The sequence below is a fragment of the Osmia bicornis genome, unplaced genomic scaffold, assembly GCF_907164935.1.
Source record: "Osmia bicornis bicornis unplaced genomic scaffold, iOsmBic2.1, whole genome shotgun sequence".
Lineage (NCBI taxonomy): Eukaryota > Metazoa > Arthropoda > Insecta > Hymenoptera > Megachilidae > Osmia > Osmia bicornis.
In genome coordinates, this window is record NW_025791127.1 from 47,107 (window position 1) to 68,829 (window position 21,723).

At 51.4% G+C, this 21,723-nt stretch overlaps 1 protein-coding gene across 1 annotated transcript; it reads left to right on the forward strand.

The window, feature by feature from the left end:
* Window positions 1-17,879: 17,879 nt before the first annotated feature.
* Window positions 17,880-18,791, forward strand: LOC123988791. The gene has a single exon (XM_046289536.1). The coding sequence runs from the start codon at window positions 17,880-17,882 to the stop codon at window positions 18,789-18,791; it is 912 nt and encodes a 303-aa protein (XP_046145492.1).
* Window positions 18,792-21,723: the final 2,932 nt, after the last annotated feature.

Here is a 21,723-nt window from a genome sequence, read left to right on the forward strand (position 1 = left end):
TCGCTGTTTGCCCCCCCGGCGCGACGGATGCGGGACGGGGTAGTGTAGCGGGAGGGCTCGTGTGCCCTCCCGCCTCCTAGAGAGATTTTACGGGGGGTGCTTCTTGTGGGGGGTGGAAGGGGTCGCGGTGTACCCTCCCGCCCCGGACGAAATGAGCCCGGACCCCAGTCGGACTCGGGGGCGTGCGGGTGGGGAACCCGTTCTCAATCGGGGGCCCCTCTCCGTCCGCCTCGGGGGGGCCGGGTGACTTCGGGCGGAGAGTGGCGATTTCCCTCCCACGTTGGGAGTGGCGCTGGCCCCCGCATGGGGGGTGCAGCGGAGCCGAGGGAGTCCCCCTGCAGGGTGGCCGGCCACGGATCACCGCAGCCCACGTGGGGACGACTCGGCGGGCCGCAGGCGCGCTGTTTGGGCGCCATTGCACGCGGACCCATGGTGTAGCCGGCACCGGAAGCCTGCGGAGAGAAGTGCTGCGCCTGATCTTCCTCGCGGTCGGGCGCGGGGTTGCTCCTCCCCGTAACCTGTGAGGAGATCGTGGCGCGGGGACTGCAGGCGGTACGGGATGGGGGGCCCGGTCGCCATTGCACGCAGTTCTCCCGCGATGAAGCCGGCACCGGGTGCGACCCCTGGTGCCGGCTGGGGGAGTTGTTACATCCCCGGTGAGGTGCGCCTTTAGCGCACGGCGGGGGAGGCTCCGGAGTTATAGTAATCAGGTACCGGAGCCTCTACCATACGCCAGAGGAGGTCGCCGTGGGGTTTTAGTCAGTAGGAATCTGACACTCCCCCGCTGCCCTTCCCCCAGGGGCGCGGGGGGTCTTATGCAAGATTTCCCCACGAAAAAAGAAAAAAAAAAGGTTAGGTTAGGTTAGGTTAGGTTGGAATCTCGTGCTGCCTGCCGAGCTGGTCGGACGTGTCGTTCGAGGGTCCCGTGGCCTGCCAGGCATCTGTCGCTGCTGGGTTGCATCGTTCTTTGTTTCCTTGATTTTTCTTGATTTTCTACAACTTCTTCGGTTTTTCTTCGGTTTTGCAACATTAGTAATTCCTACGATTTCGCGACCTCTGCGGCCCTTGCTGTGCTTCACGGCGCCTCACGACTATGTGGGTACTAAGTGCTAGGTTATCTTCTTTGGTGCATATGTGTGCGCGATGTTTTGTGTATCCCCGTAACCTGTGCGGTTCTATAAGTGTTACGGAAGTGTACCAGTGATACGAGCTCGCTTCACTAATGTTTTACTGCAAGCGTGCTTTGCGGTTCTATTTCGTGGCTGCGAGGTACATTCATCGAGGACCTCGAGTGTTATGGGCATTGCTGATGCAGCCTCCTTATCTTGGCGACTGGTCCACCCTGATCTGCCTCACCAAATCTAAATTGACATCTACCCAACCCGACTCACGAGATGAGAACTGTGAAATGAGGTTTTGAGAGAACCAAAGGAAGGTTACGTGCACTGCTGCCATTGTTGATGCTGCCTTTTATCTGGACGGCTAATCAACCCTGATTTGGCATATCAATCAAGTTTGACACCTTCTCAGCCTGTCTTACGAAAGGGCAACTGCAACACACATTGCGAGCCGCCCACGGTTGTCATAATGGTATGTCACTCCCGCAAAAAAAACCGAAGGAAGGGTAAGTTTGAACCAGGAAATTTTAATTTCAATCGCAGCCTCAAACCTAGTCTCAATTTCAGCTTCATACATTATAAACTAATCAAACGCAAACACAATTGCATAACCTAATTCAAACATAGTTTGCTCTCTGTTAATTACAAACCGGCGATGGCTTCTGGAAGCTGTCGTCTGCTCAACAAGTATCGTTGCTCTCTGTCAGAAATATGCAAACGATTGTGCTAAACCCTCATGTAACCAAGTATAGCCTAAATCTATGAATGCTTCTTTCATATCTCTTATAGCTCCTGTGGCACTATAGCTCGTCTGTCCGACCAACTAGCAAAGTAGAGAACTCTATTAATTGAATTGAACTCCCTTTGGAGGCGGGGATTGTAGAACCCGTCCCCAGCTTCCATGGCCCTACGTCGTTAAAAATGAAGCAAAATAATTTTTAACAAAAAATACAACCGACTTCGAAATGCACTAAAAAGTATGAAATAATTTCTACTTCATTTATACAAATACCCAACAGCTATTAATAAAACCTATTTACTCGTTAAATAGTATACTAAATACATTTCAACCTTTTCGGAGGCGGCGCAAAATTAAAAACTTTTCTTCTACTAGGAAGATTCAGGCGTCGACAACCTATCAAATCATTATTGGCAGCATCGTATATTCGGGTATTTTTAATTTTGCGCCGCCTCCGAAAAGGTTGAAATGTATTTAGTATACTATTTAACGAGTAAATAGGTTTTATTAATAGCTGTTGAGTATTTGTATAAATGAAGTAGAAATTATTTCATACTTTTTAGTGCATTTCGAAGTCGGTTGTATTTTTTGTTAAAAATTATTTTATTTCACACTTTTTAGTGGAACAAGCAGTACTTATAGGATGCCGTAAGGTGGTTTACCGTTCTTATTGGTTAATTGCAATAACGATAGTTTTGAACGATAACAATTTCCATACAAGTTATCACAATAGTTATTAACAATAACAAATTGCATAAATTTTTGCAAGTGAGATATCGCGAAAATATCTCCTATTAGATGTGAAAGGTTTCATCGCAATCGGTACATGCCTTGCAGAGTACACATGTATGTATATAAGAAACAGTAGAGAATCGGCAACTGCATGCTGACTCATGCACCGGTAGAGACACGTAGGCATACGTAGAATTCAACGTAGTAGTAACAATAGTTTTTTACGAATATCTCGGAAACTAAAACTTTCCGTTAATTATGCATAATGAAAAAGTTGTTCAGAATCATGTCCCCGACAACATATTAAAAGGTCATTGCAATCGTCCAATCTTGACATTAAAAACTTCCTGTATTTTGCAATAACAATGAAAAAATAAAAAATTTTTTTTCAATGGGACCAATCGGAAGACATACTCCACAAGATGCAAAAGGTTTCGTTCCGATTGGTCCATCCATCTCGGAGTAATCGGTGAACACACACAAAAAAAAAATACATACTGATCGAATTGAGTAACCTCCTCCTTTTCGAAGTCGGTTAAAAAGGGGTCGCGCGCGAAGTCCTTATTATAGCTAACGGCGGGTTTCACGTGCATGGGCGCGACTTGGCCACACTTCTTGGACGTTGACTGATGGCTGATCCACTGACCTGTTTTTATCATCACCCGCAAGCGGGCGGCGGAATTCGCTCGTCGCTCGTCCGCATGTTTCTCCCATCTCTCGATGAGGCGCTTCGCCTCCAACGAGTGGCTCACGCGGTTCGGGTGATCTCTGACCTGCTGAAGTCTCAATTATACTCTAACTTCAATTGTGCAACTGCTTGGGCAAGCAGCTAGGGAAATAACCAACTGCGATTACCGGCTCATCAACGGTTGAATCCATCCAATCATAAATCTAATTTCTAGCGCACATATGTACCTAAAACCAGAGTACGAAACCTCTCATAACTCTAATGTAACCTTTCGCTCTGCGAACATCGTTTCTAGCATTCTGCTGATCCTAAATCCTGAAATAGTGATCAGCAGCCTATTTTGTGAACTTACATTTATGGCCCCTTAGCTTCAACTCCCACGTTAATACAAAACTCAATTTACGAATCCCTCTCAACTTCTAATCACTAGTATAGATTCATAATTATGAATTATGAATTATCAACTCTAGCTCCCTGTTGTCCTTAATTTGGAAATGTTGAACTATAACATACTCTTTGTAATGTAAAGACCGAACGCGAAATGGCGGGCCCCCGCGGACCCGCAGCCGCGAGACCGCGAGCGCCCAGGTTCGCGGCGCGACCACCAGGTGGCGACCGCGAGAACCGCGGAACTCGCGAGACAGACGGCCTCGCGAGCATACATATACCGCGCCGCGAACCAGGGAAAGGCAGATCTACTCTCCGAAGCGAGTCTCACGACAAGCAATAACGAAGTACGATCAACGTCATTTTTGGGCTCCTACAAACCTCCTCCAACAGTGTTCGTCGGACGAGACGCGTACCGCGGTCGTCCGTCGATAGCTCCACTGTATCCGACCAGCCACTGCCGGGGACTCTCCCGGACGGCATCCCGACCGCCGGCCTGGACGCACACGGTATCCGAGCGTCCACCGGAGCCACGGTTTTCCGATTGTCGAGGTGGGACGAGACGCGCACCGCGGTCGTCCGCCTCAGTGACAGCTCAACTCGCTCCCGAAGTATCGTCCGCCTGCCTCCGCCGCAAACCGCCGGGTCACACCCGCGCCGCGACCGTACCGCGCCGTACCGCACCGCGCCGTAGTCATAAGTCCGCACCGTATCGCGCCGTAGCTATAAGTCCGAACCGTACCGCGCCGCGCCGTAGTCATAAGTCCGCACCGTATCGCGCCGTAGTTATAAGTCCGCGCCATAGTATAAGGTCTTTAGATTGGAAGGACGCTCAGGGCCGTAGAATAAGCATATTGTAGTTACGCGAACCTAGGCTAAGTATACTGTAACGAACTCACTATAATAAACCACGTTATTCCGCTAATCATTGCACCAGTTCTTACCCGAACCCCGGACTCCCCGACTGAGTCGGCGCCCGGCGGAAATAACCGTAACATCTTTTATGCAAACTACATTCTATCAACCTAAATATAATTGCATTTCCTGCGCTGTACGACTGTCAATTGGCAACCTCAAACTCCAGGCTCATCACGTTCGTGTCCTGGTTCTTTGCTGGGCTATGATTTGAAATATGGAATTGAATTTCCCCTGGAGGCGGGGGTTACAGAATACGTCTCCAGCCTCCCTGGCTTGTCGTAAAAGGCGACTAAAAAGGGACCTCGCGCGGAGTCTCTCCAGATTGGCGCCTTCAGGCCGTCGTACACGCACGCGGCTCGCTTGCAGTTCATCTTACATCGGCCGATGGTCGTCTCATCGACTTAGTTCTGGACATTACGTGCGAGTGGGCGACTTAATACGCTCATCGCCCGCCGGTGCGCGCCTTTCACCCGCTTGACGAGACGCTTAAAACTTCTAGCTCTCACGCCTAATTTTAAATCCAATCATGGAAACTCAACTCTAATACATGCTTCATTGTTCGAATACCTACCTATCTCCCTGGCAACGCTTAATTTTGAGAACGATTCGCATCAATTGCCTTCGCGGGACTGTATTAATGGCCTCTTAATTTTATTCTTATGATAAGTTAATTCAAATCTACGATTCTTCTCAATTCTCAATCATAATACTAACATAGTCCTTCAACTACGAATCATTGACCCTGGTTCCTTGTCAACTTTAGAATTTTTGACTATTTCAAGATTGCTGTTCGGCCCTCGACGTTTTATTTTTTGTCAAGACCGAAGGTAGTTTATGACTTCAAGTGGCTCCGTGCGTAGACCACCATGAACAGCCTATGCCTCGAAATACGAACCGAGGCATGGTCTTTGTTTAGTTCTCGCTAGGATCGGTCCTAACGTAAGCACGGCCAAGTCGTAAATTATCCAACGGTTTGTCATCGCCATTCCCGATAAGTTAGAGAGCAAGCGAGAACGGAAATGAGCTCTTCGTTGACCTTTTTTAATGCGTAGATTTTCGGTCGATCGACACTTATTAGTCAGTCTAAAAGGAAGCTTGCGAGAGTTCGGATCGCGATCGACGACATGGTTCGTCCACGAGTACAAGTTAAAGAATTCTAATAATAACGTATATTATGGTCGTGACGACGACCCGTAGGGTTGGTTAAGCATGTACCTCTCTAATTTACATTATCACCTGATATCATGTAAGCTGTCGAGCGTCGACCTGCCGGGTTGGGTACTGCATGTAACCACCCGGACCCGTATTTGCTTACATGGTCAGGTATTATAATCGAACGCAATGACTTTTATTGCACGTATTTCCACCGGTCATTAGTATAATCAAACGTAATATTAAGAAAACAAGGGGTTTTTTATGCCGACGGGCTTTTTTCCCATAAGCATGTAGAGCCAATAAACGATTATTTCTATTTAGGCTCAAAAATCGTCTAAATTCATTTATTAAAATACCCTCCTCCTCACACATATTATTTCCTACTTTTGAAACACGGGATCTCTCCATGTTGGAGAGATTTCGACGATACAATTGCGTTTCACCAATTTAATCATAATTGCATTTCGCACAGCACGATTTTCAATTGATGACCTCGAGTTTCAGGCGTATTAAGCTCGCGTCTCGACCCTCTCCCGGACTCCGATCCGCGGTTGATTTTCCTTACCGTACTCCCCGTGTGGGCCCTTCCCAACTGCGATTTGCCAAAGGTGACGGAATTCGTTAACCCGGCTTCGGACTGCCTGGCCTGCATACTGCACCCATTAAATTTTTAAGTCGGATTTTGTATGGCTTGGCAAGTTGCCCGTGCGGAAGTGCTCCTTCGCGGCTCCCCTGCCTCCCTGCTCTCACTCAGCGTGGCCTCACGAGTACGACTTCGCCTCAATTTTCCAGACACGCGAATAATATACTTGGCATCGATTGTGCCGGTAATGATCAACTCAATGAGTGAACCTTACCTTCGAACTTCTGTGTATGTGCCCTATTTTATGACACGAGTACAGCATTCCTATTACTGGACTGGGTAAACACAAACATTAAGTTATGATCAAGCAATCATGCCTGCAAGGCGTCCATTTATTAATAACATTCTACGTAACTCCTTACCTTCCCTTACAAATGTTTTCTTGACATATAAATTCACAGATAAACTCGCAGATACAATAATACACATACTAAACTCACATACTTAACTCACATACTCGCAAACATAATTAGGTGGTCGGGTTGAGTACGTGCGTGCGTTTGGCTTGCCCTCACTAAAGCCATTAATTTCGCCGGTCTGGCCTCACCGGCGCCCACGGCCACCACTCGCCAGGGATCCGCGTGTGCCGCAGGAGTGACGAGAGCCTCGCCGGCGGACTCGACGAGGCACCATTAACCCTGCGCGTTCTCTTGCTCTCTCCACACTCTCCTTTTTGGTCATCACCTCGGTTACAAACGATATAAGAGAGCGTCGCCTTCGTCTATCTAGAAGACAGCTTGCAAACGACTCTGGAGTCAGCTCCCCTACCTCCAGGTATAGAAGTGTTCATTGCACTGCCCAACGATCACACACAAACACTGTGTGGCACGCATCGTCGTCCACTGGAGGATCGCAAAACCAGCAGCTCGGGGACGGACTTCTTCCTATCCGATGGAGATAATGAGCAAAGCATCCGTGTCCTGTCATCACCTGCGCCAGATTATAGGTTAGGTAACGTGCTCCATTGCTCTCCACCCACGCCTCGATGTTGGGAATCAGCCTGCGAGTCCAGGCGCCGCTCTCCGAGGTTGTCCATCGAGTTTGCCAGCGATCAAAGGTGTCATATTCCACCACCTGCGGCAGATTCACGCGCTCTTCCGGATCCTCCGCCTCCTCGTACCCATACAAAGCGGCCCTGGCCCTTATTAACAAGTCCCACGGCATGCAACCTGACAGCGCGCACAATGCCTCTGATGAAACGGTACGATTCTCGCGTGTCACGCGCAGTAACCCCAACCGCTGTGTCGATGTCAATCGCTGTCTCACACATCCGTACTCCACCGCCTCGCTCCATACCGGAGGCGCATACAAAACTATAGATTCTAGCACTCGGTAATACAGCAAACGCGGTTTCGGACCGCATCCTCGTGAATTCGGTAGCAGCCACGAGAGGTGCTGCGCTACTTTCACTGCCATCTCACATACCCGGCTCATTTGACTATGAAAGTGTCTGCTATTACTGAACATCACACCAAGGTACCTAATCGAGCGCGATGTCCTGATTATCGCGGCCTCGTACGATAGTACAAGTCCGTCGGGTACGCGCCGCCCAGTTAAGAGCACTGCTTCAGCTTTCTCTTTCGCGAGAACCAGTCTCTCTCTCTCGTACCACGCCCCCACCACACGTAAGGCATGTTCTGCCAGCTCGCGCACTCTGTCTCATGATCGGGCTACTATAAGCAGCGTCATATCATCCGCGAAACCCACGGTTGTCACGCCTGGTGGCAGCAGCACCTCCAGCAGCCCGTCGTACGATAGGTTCCACAACAGTGGTCCCAACACTGATCCTTGTGGCACCCCACCAAATACAGCTGCTTCCACCCACTCACCGCTTGGCGTCCGGGTTCCCACTCTTCGCTCGCTTAAATAGCTACGTAACATGTCCATTATTATCGTCGGAAACACACGGCGCTCGGCTGCAGCCAGGATGCGGTCCCAACGCACTGTATTAAATGCATTTTTCACATCCAGAGTAATTAGCAGACAGTGATTTCGCCCTCTGCGCGCACGATCCCACTCCGACATGACCACCTTCATCGCCTGATGAGTTGATCTGCCCTCCGTGAAGCCAAATTCACGCACCGACAGCCCTCCAGACAGGCGAATCGCTTCTAGCATTAACACGCGCAAAGCATATTCGAAACACTTCCCCATGTCTGACAGCATGCAAAGCGGTCGAAGGTCGGAAAGAGAATTACAGGCTTTCCCGGCCTTCGGTATTAAAGCCAGACGCCCTACTTTCCAAGCCCTTGGAAAGTATCCTAGCCTCAGACAGGAATTGAAAAGGGCACAAACGCAGCCGGATGCAGTGTTACGCAGAACGTGAACGGCCTCGCCAGGGATTTCATCTGGACCCGGAGCTTTTCCTTTCTTCAACATCCCCATTGCGTACCTCACATCTTCGTTCGTGAACACGTCCCCCTGGCGCGAGGTGCCCTCCCCTGGGCTTCAGCATCTCTTTCTGGTGTTAGGAGGAACAGCGCTTGACCCTGCGGCTACCCCCGCGATCTCGCGTGCGTTGGATGCCGACGACGTTGACGCTCCTTCCTGACGAAGCCAGATCAATGAAGCCTGCGCTGCTTCTTCTCCTCTTGCTTCGTCTTCCTTCTCTTCTTCTGCTGCACTACTCCTTGGGATGGCAGCCTCTTCTTGTCGCTCCTGCTCCACCACGCAATGCGCGGACACCGTTGCGTGGAACTCCTCTCGGTTGAGGCGAACCAGGGGCGACTTCCCCGTCAGACGATTCATGACCGCCTTGTAGGGTTTCCCCCACGCATCTTCTTCGATAGTCGAGACCATCTCACTCCACGATGCCTCTTTAGCTCGACGCAATGCCAAGGATAAGGCACATCGGCTTTCCAGCATCTCCATGCGATACGGGTGCGCCTGCTGTCGTGCTGCCGTCGGGCTCCGGCGAGCCACCTTCTGCCAGTGGTGGCGGAGACGCTTTGCTTGGAGACAAAGATCTGCTATCTCCTGGCCCCAGCATGGTACATTTTGTATTTTCCTCCGCTTGCGAGTCGGCAATGGTGGACGGGTTGACTGAAAGATCGTCTCTAACTCCTCAATCACTTCATCAATTTCGGCCACGGTGCAGAGCGGCGGTAGCGCGGACTGTTCCGATGGACCGGCTGCTGCAGCTCCTCTGTCTTGACCACGTTGAACTGTTGGATCCAGGGATCCTGGCATCGGTAACTGGCCGCTCACTATTCGGATGAGGATTAAACGGCTCACTGATGACGACTATATCCGCGCGAAACTCGTTCACGGCCTGCCACAAGAGATCCTGTGCCGCGCGGCATCTGTTTAAATTGATCTACAGTACGCTGAACGCAGACATGTTTTCCTCTTCTCTTTCTTCTTCGGCTCGGAGATTTAGCAGCACAGTAACGTAGCTATCGGAACAAAAGGAAACGGGCACTCTTAAGTACAAGGATCTACATTTAAGTCGAACTGAACTGACATGGCAGTGATAAACACTTACTGCGACTTGTAACGGCAATGACAACCCCGGTTATGACCCTCACGGTACAAGGATCCTAAACCACAGCAAACAATGAGTAACATGGGTTCGGAAAGCGAAGCAAATGACATGATCTATAACTTAAATCTGAATCAAAAGGGGGAAAAGAAAGGAAGGGAAAAAGAATAAGAGAAAGGAAGGAAAAAGGGAAGCGAAAAAAAAGGGGAAAAGAGGGGGAGAAAAGGGAACAACTGTAGCACGGAAGGGATTGTTTCAACTGACTCGCATCAATCTGCGTCCATCGCCCTCCCTCTCCGCCCTGCCCTATCAACTTAATTCAACTCACGCAACCCAATCCAAGGATGAAGCGGGACAGCGGGCTGACCTAACCCTACTTAGAAACAAGTCATGGAACCACTCGACAACGTGAAGCGAAGTCAAGCCAAGCCAGGATTTAACTGAATATATTTAATTAATTAAGCTAGTCAAGATCGAACTAATTCAATCAACTTCATCAAGAGTAAGGATAGAACTAAGCAATTAGTATCAGGACACCGGCTACGTATTAATAGGAGCAACGGCATCGGAACTAACACCAACATCAGCAACAATAGTAGTGTTTAAACGGGCAGGCTGAACAAACAAGGATGGTGCGATAAACGTTAATCGACAAATGATCACTCAATACTTACTTACTCAGCGATGCTTGTCGTAGGATGACTGATAGTGATCGGCTGCGTCGCTCTTCCTCTGTTTTACTCCTCCTTCCTCTTCTTCTTCACCCGCCTCTGCTATAGACGCGTTGGCGCGTGGGCGTTTTCGGCGACAGCGGGTCCTTTTCGCTGCGAGGATGAGCAATGTACTGTGGTGTTCTGTGCTGATCTGCTGCGCTGAGTTATGCACAATAACCCATCACTGCACCACGGCGCACCACGATTCAGGAGGCGATTCGGAGCACCACGAACAGCGCGAACTAGCGACTTCCCCAGTTAGGAATGTACTAAATGAAGGCCCCTACGAGGTGCCCCAATTTATATCTAGAGCGGCCGGCAATCGTTGTGGCTGGGGGAACCTGCGAGGCGTAGTCCCTCACCCTTGAGCCCCGCTTTCGAGACACGCGCTTCGGCACACTCCCCTCGCTTTCTCGCCTCCCCTCGATCGAAGCAGGGGTCTCGTGGTCGTCTTCAACAAAGCCCGGCAACCCAAAACTTACCAAGCCTTCGATGAAAGGAACTAATCAAGTCAACATTAATAACGTGAATAAATTACAATTAAATCAATTGCACTCACTGATCAATAACGGTCAAGGGTGTTGACTTAATAAAGCATAGACCAGATTTTCGATTATATCAGATCCTATTTGCTGTGGAAGTATAGAATCAAGTCTCCCCTGGAGGCGGGGGTTACAGAATACGTCTCCAGCCTCCCAAGCCTGTCATCAAAGGCGACTTAAAAGGCACCGCGCGTTTAGCCCCTCTAGATAGGTAGCAACAAGCCGACATGCACGGATGAGGCCCGTTCGCATCCCTTCGGACACCGGCCGATGGGTGACTCGTTGACCCGGTTCCGGCCGCTACCTGCGAGTGGGTGACGTAATCCTCTCATCACCTGCTTCAACGTGCCTCTCACCCACCTGACGAGGCGCCCTAATACTTCTAGCTCTCACGTCTAATCTTAAATTCCAATCTTGATAACACAATTCTAAGATATGCTCCTTTTTCCGAACACCTACTTCTCTCTCTGGAAACAAATTTTGAAAGCAATCCGCACCAACTTTCTCTCGCGGAAATTATATCTAATTACCTCCGTATTTAATGACAAGCTTAAATTCAAGGTTTGACCCGTATCAACTCTCAATTATAATATTATCGCGGTCTTCAACTGCGGATCACCAATTCTAGTTCCCTGCCAATTTTAGATTTTGTTGAACTTTGAACTCTATTACATTTTTCAAATTACATCTTAATCAGTTTAATCAAATTTAATTTAAATCACATTTTCTGCGGCGTACGATCTCCAATTAGCGCCCTCGAATCTCGGACGCATTATGCTCGCGTCTCGGCTCTCCTCCGGATCCCGACTCGCGGCTTCTTCTCTGATCTTCCCCCCCGGCGCTCGTTCTTTGCAGCATCCCGTGCTTGATCTTTCCCTCTGGCTGTACCTGCTGGGCAGTGGAGCGAGATCGATCGGCCCGATTCTTCCTCTTGCTGGCCGACTCTCGACGAATCATGACCCTATCTATTCTGTTTTTTTGGACCCTCCTGCTGTACGCGAATATGTAGCTTCCTCCATGCGGCATCTCCTACACACCCACTACACCTTGATAGTCAGGCACGGGTACTTTTCCGACATGACTCCCGCGCCCGTCAGCGTGCCCCTGCATATTTATTTTTTGTCAGCTACGCTTCACGTGGACAATAAAACTCCGACTTCTTTATTTTCCTTATTGTTTCCATTCTCCTTTGTCTCCTTCTGGTCGCTCGAGCAGGCCTCCTAGTTTACGCTACTGCCTTACTCTGCTTTACTGCTTCAGTGTACTTTCACTCTACTACTCTATTATTCCTTGCGAACTCACACCGCTTTTACCCTACGTCGCCTCCTTTAGCGCCTCGCTCCTCATTGCCCGTTTATTACCCATCACCTACTTTATCGCCTACCCTACCCGACACCTGGTACAGCTTAACTCCAAATGTACCGTATGCCGCTTTACAAACTTTACGCTTACAGTTGTTTCTGGCTGTTTTTCGTTGTTCTCTACCGTCCTTTTTCCCTATTCCTCCATTTATTTCTTTATTTATGTTTTTATTTCTCCACTATTTTCACCTTTTACATTCTGCTCAGGATCCACACCCATTCTTACTGTACACATCTGCTTTTACTTTTAAACTTTCAGTTTCTATGTGTTATGTTAACTTAATTCAAGATTCTCAGAACCCCCTTAATTACAAGTACAATTCTTCTCCTTGATCACCCATTTTAGCCTCCCCATAACTTTAATTCTAAGATAACGAGCATTTATTCATCTACATCGCATCCGCACAAATTATATTTAATTTCTTTTAGACTATGATTCCCGCGATCAACTCTACCCTCAATTTGTAATCAATTTAAAATCCAAATCCAGAACTCCTCCCGGGTCTCAAGTCTAACATCAACAGAATTTCACAACCCCAAATCATAAAGCTTAATTTGTCACTAATCTTAAATCCTGGAAACTTCTAGCTCTAACACATTTACTGTGGAAGACTACATCCCATCCTCCCCTGGAGGCAGGGGGTTACAGAATACGTCTCCAGCCTCCTTGGCTTGTCGTAAAAGGCGACTAAAAAGGAACCGCGCGCGAAGCCCCTTCAGATCGGCAGCATCGGACCCTTCGTACACGAGCACGGTTCGCTCGCACCTCCTTTAGACGCCGACCGACGGCTGACCCACTGACCCAGTTTCGGCCGCTACCTGCGAGCGGGTGACGTAATCCGTTCATCACCCGCGTGTACGCGCCTCTCACCTGTCTAACGAGGCGCTTAAAACTGCTCAGCTTTCGTGCTTAATCTGAAAATCCAAATTTCGCTAATCCAATTTTAATGCATGCTACATTTTCCATACATCTACCTCTCTCTCTGATAATTAATTTTGAAAGCAATCTGCACCAACTTTCTTTCGCGAAAATTGTATTTAATTACCTTTAAAATTAATTTTCATGGCAAATTTAAAATACGAGGTTTTGGTTCGTATGAATTCTTAATTATAATATTAATGTGGTTCTTCAAACACGAAACATCAATTCTAGTTTTCTGTAAATTTTAGATTTTGATAAATTTTGAATTTTATTACATTTTAATTTCTTTACATTTCATCAATTTAATTAAATTCAATTAAAATCGCATTAACATGACGCGCGATCCCCAATCAGTGACCTCTAATCTCGGACGCATTACGCTCGCGTCTCGGCTCTCTCCCGGATTCCGACCCGCGGCTTCTTCTTTGATCCCCTGTCTCGCGCTCGCTCTTCACAGCATCCCGAGCTCGATCTTTCCTTCTCACTGTATCTGCCGGGCAGTGGGTCGAGACCGGCCGGCCTGAACCTTCCTCTCGCTGGCCGACTCTCGGCGAACCGCGACCCTTCTTACTCTTCCCCTATGGTTCTCTGATTGCATCCGCACTATACGTAGCGTTCCGCTTACGGTGCCCTTACACACATGTAGTATAGAATTGAATGAACTGAATGAATAGATGAATGCATGTGACAAACGACACGAGCGTTCTGAGCGCTACCGCGTGCTCTCGCATGAGCATTCCTTCGTTCGAAAAATTTTTCGCGTCTTCTCCCACGCCCGGAATTCCCCCATCAAGAGATTTAGCTCACCCAAATGTGTGAAGCGGTCGCTGGTGTCCAGGCGGCTCGGGCTCTCCTCTCTCTCGCATTCATGCGAGCACTCCTTCGTTTTCGCGACCTCTCCCAGGCTGAGATCCGCCCATCGAGAGGCTTAGCTCGTCCAAATGTGTGTTGCTGCCTCTGGTGACCAAGCGGCTCAGCTCAATCCTACACATCTCCTGTGGAAACATACGGGTAGCGAAAAATGATTCTGCAAGGATAATGCACAGTTCCGGCGGTGTGTACACACAGCGGCTGTAGAGTGTCCACCAACGCACTCTATACCTTCTGTGGTTAAATGAAATCACCGTCGGTCAAAATAGCCTGCGTTATAAGCGGAGGTGCGCTGGGGCTTACCCGCGACGTTCTTGGACGACTGAACGCCTTTAGGTCGTCCGAGTCGGGCGATGTGTAAGCATCATCCTGGCTACACAGAATGCTCTCCGTTAAAGCCCTCTGGGGTTGCCGGAGGTATCTGTGACCGATACCGAGCAAGTTTTTAGTGGGTATTGGGGTACTGTTACGATCCAACTCAGGGAAACTTGTTTTGGTATGTACCTTTCAGTCCCACACTGCCCGAGACCCCTCCTAACCCGACGGGTTCCTCGCTTACGTAAATGTATTTTCTTGCTGTCAAAATATAAAAAAAAGGTTAGGTTAGGTTAGGTTAGGTCCACGGACCTGGCCAAGTGTACTGGCTGGGCGGGGAGGTGATACCCCGACGTGGCGCGTCCCCATGTGGCGGATAGGGGAATGCTCGCCATGCACTTTTCGGAGTGCATGGAGGGTAGGAGTGAAATTAAATAGCTCCCGCGGACCAAACACCAAGGGAAGGAAACCCCATCAAAACCTCCTCTGTGACTGGGGGATAGAATACAGACACGGCAACCCCTGCCTGTCGTACAAGGCGTCTGAAAGGGGGGCGCTTGCTGCTGTCGAAGTAGCCTCGCAGATGACCCGGGGCGATGCCGGTGGGATCTACGGATCCTGGCAGGGCCTCCATTGCCGATAAGGCCTGGGTCGGAGAGGTGAAAAGGTGGCTGCAGCGTCGTTGAGTTCTCCAGGGACCAGGCTGCGTGGCGGTCTGGTGCGGGTAGCGAACCCGGAGTGCCCAAGCAATTACACCGTAACCCAGTGGTCACGTCTCGCTGGAACGGGGGGCTTGCCTTCATTGGCTGGCCCGCGAGGATGACAACCTCTATAAAAAATCCCTAGCCCCAAGCTGCGGTGCGTGGTGAGGAGGGCGTGCCCGGAGTAAGCGCCGGGCATGGCTGATGGGTGCATCAGTCCCTAGCGGCCATCCCCGGGGTACCTGGCGACCCCCCGGGTGTACTTAGCCTTACCCGGGTAAGGCGGCTTTGCCCGGGTGGACCCACGGACCGACCCACTCGTGGGAACATTATGGAAGACGTTAAAGAAAACATAAAAAGAATTGAATGGGATGTTACTATGACGGAAGCGGCTACGCACACGGATACGGATAGAGAGCAGGCGGTGCAGGTTAGCACCGAGGGTAACGCGAATTTGTTCGCCGCACCCCGCCCCCAGAGGGCGAAAAGGGGAGGCTCGCACTCCCGTGGAAGAAAGAGGTCCTCGGCATCGGGGAGGGTATCTTCTGCCCGCACTGACAGCGGGGATGATTCTGATGAGTCGTACGCGTCCGCTACCTCGCTGGACAGATCGTCGAGGAGAGGAAGGCCGTCGACCGCCGTCAACTATGCTGGCCTCATGTCGGATGAGGAGGGGGTGCTGGACCGCTCTCTCCCTCCACCCGCCCCAAGTAAGAGCAGCATTCCCCAGCCGGAGCAGGAGCAGCTCGAGTTGGAGCTCCGCTACGAGCCTATGACGGCTCTGGCAGCGCAGACACTCGAGCTGACTGCGGATGTGGAGAGGGTTGCCTCCGTGTCCAAAGGGCTCAAAGGGACCTTTCAGAGGTCCTTCCGGCTGGCTGCCCGGCGTATAAGGGCCATCAACGTGGAGATGGCCAAGAGAACGGCGCCGGACAGCGGAGAGGAGGAGTTGGCACGATTGAGGCTTCAGCTCCGCCAGCGAGAGGAGCAGATCAGCAAACAGGGTGAGCAGCTGCTGGCGGAGGTGCGGGGTCGCCTGCTGGCGGTTGAGGCCCCCATCTTCGTGGCCCCCGCCCACGCCGAAAAGGCGGCTAGACCGGCCTCCCCCCGGGCGGAGCAGGGAGGAATCAAGAAGAGGAGGCCGGAACAGGAGGTGGCTATGCCTGACCCAGTGGCTGGTCCCTCCTGGATGGAGGTGGCGTCGCCCGCCCCCATCCGTGCCAAGAGGGCTGCCCCTGCTCCATCCAAGGCTGTGCCCAGGATTTCCCGGGTGGTGGCGATCGACCCCGAAGGGGGGGACATCAGGGTGTGCCTTGCTGCCCTCATGCAGCAGGTCTCCTCCCTCAGGGCAGAGTTTATGGGGGCTCTGCAGTCCGGAGGGGGCAAGGAAGTCCCGCCCATCAAGAAGAAGGGGGAAGTGGCTGCGAGTGCTAAGGTCACCCCCCGGTCCTGTACAACCACCGGCAAGGGCCAGCAGGTGGGGAGAGGCCAGCCTCCCCAGGTGAAAAGGGAGTCCACCCTGGAGGCGAGGATGCGGGGCATCCAGGAGGAGGCCCGCCTTGTCTCTCAGGGGGATAGTTGGGCCATAGTGGTCGGCCGCAAGGCCAATAGGGCCCAGGAGAAGAAGAAGGAGGGGCCACCACCGACACCCGGTGGCTCAGCGCTGCGAGGGACGCAGCAGAGTGCGAGGCCCCCCCCCCAAGAAACCAGCTGCCTCAGTCCCCGCACCGAAGAGGAAGGTAACCAGGCCGCCTAAAACAGCGGCCGTCACCTTGACTTTGGCCCCAGAGGCCAAGGTGACGCCGAGGTGATGGCCACCGCCCGGGAAAGGGTCGATCTCCGGACCATTGGAATAACGGAGATTCGACCCCGCCGGGCGGTTACTGGCGGCCTGGTACTCGAAATACCGGGCGAGGAGCGCACCGAGAGGGCGGCTGCGCTAGCCGGTCGCCTTCAGGAGGTGTTCGAGGGCACCGAGGTCCGGGTGTCTCGCCCCATGAAAATGGGCGAGATGAGGATTTCGGGCCTCGATGACTCGGTGACCCCAGTGGAGGTTGCGGCAGCCTTGGCCGCTGTGGGGGGTTGTGCCCCAGCCGATCTAAAGGTCGGGAAGATCAGAATCTCCCCGGCGCGGCTAGGCACTGTCTGGGCCAAATGCCCCCTGACGGCGCTTAAAAATATAGCCGCCTCCGGGAGGATCCTGGTTGGCTGGTCGTCAGCCAGGGTCGAGGCGCTGCCGGCGCGGCCTTTGCAGTGTTTTCGCTGCCTCGAAAAAGGCCATGTGAGGCAGCGGTGCACGTGCGTGGTGGATCGGTCCGATCGCTGCTATGTTTGCGGCCAGTCGGACCATAAGGCCGCCACATGCAGCGCCTCCCCACGGTGCCCCTTGTGCACCGACTTGGGGCGAAGTCGTGCGCCTCCAAGTCCCGGAGGCCCAATAAGGAGAAGGGCGCCGTCCAGGGGGGACTAGCACCCCACCAACAGGCGCAGCAGCAGCCAACTAAGGCTGCTGCGCCTAAGAAGAAGAGGGGTGGCAGGTCCGCCACCCCAAAAGGAGGTAAGGCCGTGGAGGCGGCCTCTCCCTCCAAAAAGCAATGAGGCCCAAAGGGCCCATAATACAGGGCAACCTGAACCACTCGGCCAGGGCGCAAGATCTTCTTCTGCATCACCCGGCCGAGTGGAAAATAGCGCTGGCTGTGGCCGCGGAGCCGTATCGAGTCCCGAACAGACACGACTGGTTCGGGGATGACGGCGGCTCCGTGGCAGTGATTGGCACCGCCTTTGCCCCGCCCCCTACGCTAATAGAACGGGGGCGGGGGTTTGTGGCGGTGCTCTGGTGCGATACCGCGGTGGTGGGCGTCTACTGCCCGCCCAGTTGGTCGCTCGCGGCGTTCGAAGAGTGTTTAGGTCGGGTGGGAGATGTAGTCTCCTGTTGCTACCCCCGACCGGCACTCGTCCTCGGGGATTTCAACTCCCATGCCCAATCGTGGGGGTCCCCGAGGACTGACGCGAGGGGTGAGGCGGTACTCGAGTGGGCGGCGGAATTCGAGCTCCGGCTGCTGAACCGGGGCTCGGTCAGCACCTGCGTGCGCGCTCGGGGGGAGTCGATAGTTGACCTATCGTTCGCGACTCCCTCGGCTGCACGCATGGTGCAGAGTTGGAGGGTGGTGGAGGAGGCGGAGACGCTTAGCGATCATCGCTACATCCGCCTCGGATTCTCCACCCCCGAACGTCGCCCGCCGAGCGGCCCACCGCCGCTGAGATGGGCGCTGAAGAGGCTAGACAGGGACGCGCTGATGGCCGCAGCCCTCGCTATGACCTGGCCGGAGCAACCGGTCGGTCCAGTCGCGGATTTAGGGGAGGAGGTAAAATGGTTCCGGGGCACGATGAAGGCGATCTGTGACGTCGCCATGCCCCGAGCCAAATGCCTCCCCAGACGGGCCGCCTACTGGTGGTCGGGCGAAATCGCCGACATTCGGCTGAACTGCAACGTCGCCCGACGTTAGTGGCAAAGGGCCCGTCGGAGAAGGAACCGCGACCCAGCGGGGGAGGAAGAGCTGTACGGGTGCTACCGTGTATTAGTGGTAGCTCTGCAGCTGGCCATCAGGGAGGCCAAGTCCCGGGCATAGCGGGAGCTCCTCGGCTCTTTTGATGCCGATCCGTGGGGGCGCCCTTATATGTGGGCAATGGGCAAACTAAAGCCCTGGGCGCCCCCCGTGACGGAGAGCCTAGACCCCCAGTTCTTGGGCCAGGTGGTGGACACGTTGTTTCCTCGTGACGACGGTGCCACCCCTGGCCCCCGCCGGTCCAAGTGGAATGGACCGACGACATGGGGGTCACAGAGGGGGAGCTGGCCGAGGCCGTTAGGCGCATGGGGGCACGGAACACCACTCCGGGCCCCGACGGCGTCCCCGGCCGGGCCTGGGTATTGGCCCTGCGCGTCCTTGGACCGCGATTGAGACGCCTCTTCAGCGCCTGTCTTAAGGAGGGTGTATTTCCCTCCGCATGGAAGGTTGGACGACTGGTCCTGCTAAGAAAGGAAGGACGGCCCGCGGAGAGTCCCTCCGCGTACCGGCCCATAGTTTTGCTCGACGAGATCGGGAAGCTTTTAGAAAGCGTTATAGCTGACCGCCTCGCCGAGCACCTATTCCGGATAGGCCCTGATCTGGCCGGGTCGCAGTACGGTTTTAGACGGGGGCGCAGCACCATCGATGCGATCGACTCGCTACGCTCCCAATGCGACTCGGCCACGTCCCGGGGTGGGGTAGCGTTGGGCGTTTCACTCGACATAGTGAACGCCTTTAACACCCTGCCCCATGGGGTGATAATGGGGGCACTCGCTGAACATGAAGTGCCCCCAGTACTGAGAAGGATGATCGGGGACTACCTACGGGATAGATTCGGCAGAGAGCCGACCCCGACTCCGCCCGTAGGAGACGGCGCCGTCGGGGGATGCCCCTCGACGGCACAGTGAGCTGAGGAGGACGGGGCGGTGGGCCTTAATAATCCTGCCCACCGCCCCTAACAAGATTAGAGGGGGAGGCTTCGGCTTCCCCCCCAAAGTAGATGTAGTGGGGGGAGGCTTCGGCCTCCCCCAGGGTGATAAGTTGGCGGGGAGTTTTGGCTCCTCCCCAAGGCAGATGTAGTGGGGGGAGGCTCCGGCCTCCCCCAGGGGGATTGGATGGGGGAGGGACTTGCCCTCTCCCCCCATCACAGATCTAGCGGCTCCCATTTGGAGTCGCTGGGCCGCAGGACTGGGGCCCCGGTCGCCATTGCACGCGGCCCGAGGAGTGGCCGGCGTCGGGTGTGGCCCCTGACGTTGGTGGAGCAGGCACTTAGGGGGAGGGTCAAAGGTTAGATCCTCCCCCGAGATGAGGCGCTATGCGCCAAGGGTGGGGGGTCCCGGTGTTGTTCGTTAGAGGTCCCGGGGCCCTTACCACAGCCCTGTGCAGGTCACCGTGGTGGTTTTAGCCGGTAAAAATCCGGCACTACCCCCGGCTCCTCCCCAGGGGGGCTGGGGGCGTCTTTCGAAGATTTCCTCCACGTAAAAAAAAAAAAGGTTAAGTTAGGTTAGGTTAGGTTAGGTTCCACGGACCTGATTCTTCTTTTATTTGTTTTATATCACAGTATATTGTGCTGGTTATTTTGCTTACACATTACACTTTACAGTTTACACTTTACACTTTCTTTATTTTCTTGATTTCCTAATTTATAATTTATAATTTCACAATCTTTTCAACTGTTGCCTTCCTTTAATATTCATTCATTATTTATTGTTTATTTATTTATTTTTATTTTGATTGATCAAGGCCAGTAGATTTGATTTATTGTTCTTTCTGTGATGATGAATGGTTTTGTCTGTGCAAATGTCTATTCATAATTTATTCACAATTGATTGATAGTGGTTTGAATGTTTCATATCAGACTTACTTGTTCGATTGTAGTGTTTAATTTAGCTACGCTCTTTATATTTGATTTGATTTTGTTGTTTTATTTATTCTATCTTGATACCTCATATGGTGATCAGTTTCTACTTTCTACTTTCTAGTTTCTATTTGAACTACGCAGTTAATGATGATTTGTTTTGTCGCTTTAGTTATTATCTTGATGTGTCATCCAATATTCGGTTCTTCTTGCATTTGCAGTGACATGATCATTTATTATTTATCATTTATAATCTGACTTATAATCTACTTTGATTAAGAAATAGGGTAATTGGGATGATAATCTTTACGGTTATGGTATACGTTTAGTACAATTTCTGTATTTTGTATTCTATTTTATTACATTACATTTCATATTCTTTACATTATATTTCTTTCTTTACATTATATTGATTTTCTTCACATTACATTACTCTACATTACATTACATTGCATTGCACTGCTTTACATTACATTACATTGCATTACACTGTTTTACGTTACATTACATTATTTTACATTATGTTGCTGGTTACGGCCTTCAATTTATAATATATGTCTTATTATTTACCTCATTCTTCTTTAATATCTTTAATTGACTACTTTACTGTTCTGTCGCTCATTCTTTCATTCTCTCATTTGTTCTTCACTCTGAATTGAATTGAATTAAAGTAATTGATGTGATGTAGCTTATTTTGATCTTCATGATGGTACGGAGTGTCGTGGATGGTATTAATATGTTTAATGTACTTATGTATGGTTTCCTCCATTCGGTTTATATTTTTATACTTTATCTGTGCCACGCCATCACTGTTTATCGCTATTTTATTTTATTTCATTATCGCCTTCTTGATTTCTTGATTCTTGATTTGTTGCCTGTACGTCCTTGATATTCCTTGGACATTTTCATATTATTCTCATTCTTCTTTAATATTCTTTAATTCAACTCATGCACGACGTCTCTCTCTGGTAATTGTAAGGTTCTTTCTGATGATGTGACGGTGTGCTGTTCCTG

Coding starts and splice junctions, on each gene's coding strand:
- LOC123988791 (XM_046289536.1), top strand. CDS start 17,880: ATGAGGCCCAAAGGGCCCATAATACAGGGCAACCTGAACCACTCGGCC.